Source organism: Papilio polytes, unplaced genomic scaffold (assembly GCF_000836215.1).
Source record: "Papilio polytes unplaced genomic scaffold, Ppol_1.0 DF824437.1, whole genome shotgun sequence".
NCBI lineage: Eukaryota > Metazoa > Arthropoda > Insecta > Lepidoptera > Papilionidae > Papilio > Papilio polytes.
The window spans coordinates 126,251-133,211 of NW_013524767.1; the positions used below are offsets into that span (position 1 = coordinate 126,251).

The window sequence follows — 6,961 nt, forward strand, 5'->3', positions numbered from 1 at the left end:
CAGGGCACTATCGTGTGATACAATCTCACGCGGAGACGTCGCCTCAATTCCGTTCACCGTAACAACAGAACCTAAACCTCGGTTCGAACGAAGAACCTGAATGTCTATTTGACACAATTAATATCAATAAGATTATTCTGCAATATTAACTAACTATTCTTAACTATTCTTTTTACAAATAATGCATGTATTATGAGACAGTACGTTCACAGCGATTTAACGTAGCTTTTATTACTGTACTGTACACATCTGTATACGTATTGAGGTATTCTGAAGTCGGGCGCGGCGTGCAACTGCAATGCATCGTAAGAGGCGAGCTGTGTATGGTAAGAGGGATCAACTAGTTATTATGAACCGAAGTATTAACAACGGCGTAAGGCAAGTGTACATAGCAGCCCACTTTCTTCTTTGATTTGACATCTGTATATAACAACTAACTTCTTAACAAGTATAATACTCGTACTCGTTTACTCTAAGTCTAATTATATTAGTAAAATATATTCACATTTTGTCATTAACTATATACACGTAATCAAAAATATTATTAACCATAAAGTAGGGGTAGTAAAAGTGGTGGTAGAAGTACATATATTATATTAAATTTTATTGTTCAAGTTCACTGTTCGTGTTAATATCAAATTCAAATCGATAATAGATTCAAAAAAGTCTACGTAATAAATATAAATTACATGTATACTCTTATTGTCTGTCAGTAGAAGTGCAGAACTATGTTTTATCACTCACTATGTATCGAACGTAGTCGTAATAAAGTTTGTGATCACACAAATAATGATGTTTCATTTAGCATTCCTAACACCGGCTTAACCAATAAACTCTCCTAACGGATAGCAAATTTAAAAATATGTAAAAAGGACAATTTAATACAAGTGTGGCGTAAACAGCGGAGGTGAGAGAGAGAGAGAAAGAAAGAGATCGCGAGGCGTACGCGCTGGGCTGACTTCCACTGCGAAAGCAAATTTCGAATTAGTCTGTCTCTCGCCTCGGGTGTTGTAAGTTCGTACGGCAACGTCCTAAACATTATCAACCGTTGTTTTTGTTGTTTTCTTTGTGAACCATTAATCTGTTACCGCATACAACAATATTTCTGTGCAGTCCAGCAGTATTGAACTAACCGCCAAATAAGGATTTCTGTAAAAACTCGAAACTACAAAGGTTTTATGTGACTTTAAATATTAATTACCAACCTCTTTACAAAATAGTTTTAATCATTGAAGCCATTAAATTTTAAAAGGAATGATTCCAATTTCAAAAGTGGAACGATGTCGAATTACAGCAAAATGTGATTTTATTTCATATTAAGATTAAGAATAAAATGTTATGTATTATTTTTAATTAAATAAGTAAAGGATTTAAATACAATCAAAAGTGATATCCAATAAGCAAAAAAAAAGAAAATGTTTAGATTGCTTTACCGCGCTTTCGGCAGTTAGCGCTGTTTAACGAGGGAAACAATAAATGAAAGCCAGGTTTGCGTTTTTATTATTTAATGCATGTAACAAATTAGCTTGCAATTCATTTTACCTACGACATTACATTACTTATACGTGTGTTGAAAGTTTGCCGACGAGTCCCCCTCCCACTAACACTGATGCGTCCCTCACTCCCTTGTATAGTAATATGATATGTGAAGTCTTCACCAGCGTCACTTCTGTTCGAAAAATACACCAAAAAATATGGTAATAGTTTAGCTTTTTTTATGAGCCAGAATTTATAATTAATGGGAATTTTAATCTTTTTAAGGTTATGAAATTGAAAAAACGTAAGATGTCGACCTCCAAACAACCACATATTAGCTCGGAGATATCAACGGTTTGTGGTCTTCTTGGAACACGGCGCAAGTACAAATTTTATTTCAAAGTCAAGGTTGACAAAAGTTACATTTAGCTGAATCGCTGAACTCCGTAGTCTCGTAAGCACAATGGTCTTATCATTATTGTAACTTTGTAATTTCTCTACAATCTAAAACAACGAAATTAAAATCCTGCGCAGTTTCGTATTGGAAGTTGGAAGCATTTTTTCCTTTTTACAAAGCAATGTCTTGGCTATGTACTTTAACATTGGAGATTATAGGGGTTAAGGAATATTATTTAATAGCTGCTGTCGTCTTTATCAGAACTGTAATTGCGGGAGGTAATGGTAATGTCGGATTAATTTAAACGTTATTATTATTATTATTAGCCCGTGCACCGAAATGACTATCGGAATAATGGTAGTCAATTTCATACGCCACATGGCGGTAACCTCGTGAGTCAGATCTAAATATTTAAATATTTTTTCGTTTTCGTTGTTTTTATTATTTTCATTCATCTGCGATATGACAATATATCTGGGATGTTTGTAAGAAATAGCATTACATTCTCATCCATTTTCCTCTGCAGGCGTGTATGAATTCCCAAAAGTTATGTTACAAGTTGTTCAATGTCTATATCGTAAATACGAAATGTAATTCATTTAGGTAACCTGACTATACCATGCTAATCTTTTACTTCTTAATATGAAGTTACCTTTTTTTTGCCCGAGGGGAATGCCTTACGCATACTCTGCGCCAGGAACGCGGTAGTTATGTGGGACTCTCCCCGGTAAATGTATTTGCAGTTGTATGCGCTTGTGGGCAATGGAAATAGTTTGTGGAAAGTAGTAAAAAACTTTATTTCTTACTAATAATACATTATAGGAAAAGAAATAATTTTACATAAAAAACTAAGACTCTCTGATATTCGTTCTATTTTTCATAAACTTTTATTCTTTTTTTGTATCACGTCGCTAGTTGCCAGAAACTTAAACATCCCCCATAATGGGGGTATACCCACTAAACCCCTCGGTTTCTCTAACGCAACAGGCCGGGGCAACGGGCACGCTTTTGCTTACGTCCGCGACTCCGGCCTGAATATGTAGGTAACCTACCTATTTGCATTTCTTGTTGACCGTTACCGCATTTATTACAAATCTACTTTTTATGGACCAAAGACGGGCGGAACACATACTTTTTAAACTTATATTCTAATTATAAAAATCTATAAAGAAAAAAAAGGCTAATTAAATCGCCAACACACACAATTTGGAGTCACGGGACATTAGACTTTTTTTAACAAGTACGTTTTTCCAAAAATCAGCCCTGTAGAAGGGCTTCGTATAATTATGCTAAGAGGGAAATGAAGCACCTCGATTTTAGCCAATTACCATATTTTCCTATGAATATTTACTTATTTTAATTATTTGACATATAAAATACAATTGTCAAAATGAAATAAAAAATATAAGACGTTCGATACTTTCCCATATGAATATATCGAAATATGCTCTGCATCTTCTTGCCCTCTTTTCCACTGATTGCGTGATCTTCAACGATCGCGTACCTACTCCTTGTTATCGTCGTTCGCACGAAGACCAATCCTTAACACTATTTCTATCCTTACACGTCATTTACACACTTTTGCGAGAAATTTAACTGTATCTTTAATCCAATTTTAGATTGTTAAAGTAGGCATCTGTATTCGCATTAGTAGAACTGCTTGTTTTAAAAGTCCAAGTTAAAAAAGCTAACATCATATAAATACATATTCAGTAATCAGGAGCGTCCTTATGTATGGAGAAGTCGGATATATCGAGATTTTCAACTGTCTCGGTGCTGTCCTCGGAGGCCCAGTTGTCAAACTTGCGTCCCGGGTAGTGGAAGTGTTTGGCGAAGGAGGGCAAGACGTATCTCTGGAATCTTCTGTACTGCTTTTTCTCGCGGTCGAACTCCCATACGTGCGGCAGGAACCATTGCAGCCATTCGGGCACCCACCGGTCCTGATACGAGTAGCGCTTCCTCCAGACGCGGTGCGTGTCTATGTAGCTGTAGCCTCCCCCCTCGAGCCACTTGGGGTACCTGACAACATACAGGTGAATCTCATTGACTTTTTTCAGTAGTGAAATCAAAGTTAATTTGTTTTATTCTTCGATTTTTTGATAGTAAAAAAAAAATAATTCTATCTCTCGTAAAAATTATTTTTTTTTATTAAAATGAAATGAGGTTACAAAAAAGCAATTTCAAACAAATCATTGATTGACTCACAAAGAGAGATGTCTCAAAGCCCATCTGTAGGCCGTGGTGTAGAACCAAGCTTTGAAAGGGTTGAGGTGAGGGAATTTCTCCCAGGCGGCTTGTCCGTGGGCAAGGGCAACTATCGTCACCCCCAATTGGTATCCAGTAATGATAACCGCACGGCTATTTTTAATCTGCCAAACGGTGGGCTTCAAGACGCCGCCCAGGGTCGGCTTACGTATCTTCGCTGTAAACAAATGGAATCAAAATATTTACAAGTAAATTCAGCTTTAAATAGATATCAGATAGTACAAAAATGAACTAAAATTGCTACGTGACTATTGGGAGGATGAGAGTCTCTATAGGCTATTTACAATTCCTCGACTTCTATGTCTAGTTCCAGTATTGGTAGTTACAGTCATGGTAGTCGAATTTAAATAAACGCGTGGCTGTTTGCTAACACTTTTGCTTGATAATTAATTTGTTACGACTTTTTCGTATGGTTATTCGGTGTCGGCGTTCCATTCAAGGTTCGAATTTTTGTAAATTCCCGAAAAGACAAAGGGTTATTTTATATGATGACGATACATACGTGTTGTTGGTATTGACAGATCTAGACCCAATCTAGGTTTCCAAAAAAACGTTCCCGGTGGCGGCGCCTGGAATATAACTTTTATTAATTCTTCATATGGTTGTCTCTGTGCCATCAAGATTTGTGATCTGTTTAAATGAAATTGATTATAAAACTGGCATTGTTTCATCCCAGCACTGAAAATGTTTAGAAGTTTTCATGAGATACCCCATGAGCACTTGTCCGTTTTGGTATAATTGGCGACATATTTTAGTTTGAAAAAGCTAGATATATTATATTCTCCATTTCACCTCCATTCCCATATATAAATATAAAACATAAGAGTACATACCTTCACAATCGTTATTATTGTGGTAAAAATAATTAATTTGACGGTGCCGTCCATCACGGCGACAGCTCTGTTCGATATAACGCGATGCCTGGTCGAAACTGGCTCTTTATAAAAGATGCAAATCCAATTGAGATGATTGACGTAGGAGAACATCCGTCGCGGGCTGCTTGTTGTACATTCCCAAACCACCAAACAAAGCTTGTTTTGTACTTAACTATGTGTTCTCGGAACTAAGTAGTTGCTTCAATATTTACGCCATAATATAACGTTTTAGATCCTTTATCCCAGATGCTAGCTTGCTAGATGAAAAAAATATGATGATAGCTTATTTTCTCAGATGTGTTGGTCAAAACAATATATTGTAAAAAGATGTAATCACATCCAATGCATTGTACAAAGATTATTACAGATAATCAATCGCTGGGTTGATTCATAAAACTCTTCAAAATACTATTGCTAAATATGTCTTGTACCGCTCGTTTAATTTGATCCAAAACTCATGATAATTACCCGATATTATAGGATATGCTCAAGAAGTTTTTATGCTTCAACCGAAAGATAACCCTTTAAATGGTACATCTTTTGAACGTTGTAACTAAATTGAATTTTTAATAACTCAGCCAAAGACATTATGAACAAAATATTAGCTATAAAAAACAAAAAACATTTTAAACTAAATCACTGAAGTAAAATCTTGAAGTTCTTATTTAATAAAAGGGCACTTATAATTTTTTCTAAAATAAAATCACTTACATCATTTGTGAATAGTTACAAATCGGCGCGAACCCGATGATGACGTCACCACGCGTGATGCGTTGCCCTCCGCCGCCCTCGCCTTCTTGCCCCGTCACGCCTGCGTCGCCTCGCGACTGCCGGGACCCGGGACGCCAATGTTATTGCGCGCAAAACTAATGCGCCTTTCTTCTATTGCGTTATATTGATAAATCCAAAACTATTGGAATGCAATTTGTTACCTTCTTTTGATATAGTTGCTGTTTCTTAAATCCGGTTCGTTTGGATCATGAATAATGTAAACTAGTACCATTGATAATTCTTTATTTATTGATAAAACCACAAATTAAATTATTCATGAAATTGCATTTGACACAATTAAAATGTAACATTTTTTACATTACATTTTCTTTTACGCTTGCGTCACATTTTTCTCTTACATTCGAATTACGTTCCTTCTTTTTAATTACAAATATTTTCTATTGCTTTCTTGGCGGCCATGTTGGACGGTTGCTTGTCACCGTCCCGGACTCTGGAGATGGAGGTCTATTGAAACACTCTATTCACATATTCAACTGGTATATTCTCATAATTAAACCAGTCACATATTATATTTACTAAAGTCTAATGTTTACATATGTTGCCGGGTACGTGTCGTGTAGAAGTCTATGTACAAATATCAAAATACAATTCTTTATAAAATTTAAATACATCGTTCCAATATTCAAATCATCCTTCCTGTAAAGTGTTGCCTGCCAGTAACATAACATATAAAACTCTAACAGACCGGCATGGTATTAATTATTGCTTGACCAGCAGACTTAAGTCGTTCATTTTTGTACTTCCATAATTCCTTGAATGTATTTATATTGTGTGTATTTGTGTTGCATACTTAACTATTTCTGTACCATCACGATCCTTTACGATTTTTTCAAATACAATTGATTTTAAAACTGGTATTATTTCATCCCAGAACTGATAATGCTTAGAACATTTTTTGGGATGCTACTAGAGCACCTTTGCTGTACCTTGGAATTTTATCGAATAAATCTCGGGTGATTGGGTGGCTCTTCTTAATATAATCTCATATTTTAAATAACTTTTCATTTAAGCTCAATGTAAAATATTTTGGAATGTAATTTTTCAAATTTAACTTTATACAACTAATTAAAAGTACCATGATAGCTTTACATTTACGTTTTGTAATAATTAAATTATTAATAAATGATTACCGGTTCTCATCTAATGGGAACTGCGC

General features: G+C 35.3%; 2 protein-coding genes across 2 annotated transcripts in view; one reads left to right on the forward strand and one right to left on the reverse strand.

Moving 5' to 3' along the window:
- The window catches only part of LOC106109925 (potassium channel subfamily T member 1), a 22,384-nt gene extending 21,426 nt beyond the window's left edge, over positions 1-958 (forward strand). Inside the window, exon 15 of the mRNA XM_013291618.1 lies at positions 903-958. Within this exon, the coding sequence (XP_013147072.1) occupies positions 903-958 (56 nt within the window). The remainder of the gene's footprint in view (positions 1-902) is intronic.
- A 1,291-nt stretch (positions 959-2,249) lies between these two features.
- On the reverse strand, positions 2,250-6,955 carry LOC106110668. Its single transcript, XM_013292569.1, has 4 exons — positions 4,972-6,955; positions 4,641-4,707; positions 4,079-4,295; positions 2,250-3,892 (listed from the first exon to the last, which is right to left on the reverse strand). Exons 1-4 carry the CDS (start codon positions 5,122-5,124, stop codon positions 3,583-3,585), a joined length of 747 nt encoding a protein of 248 aa, XP_013148023.1. The 5' UTR covers positions 5,125-6,955; the 3' UTR covers positions 2,250-3,582.
- Positions 6,956-6,961: the final 6 nt, after the last annotated feature.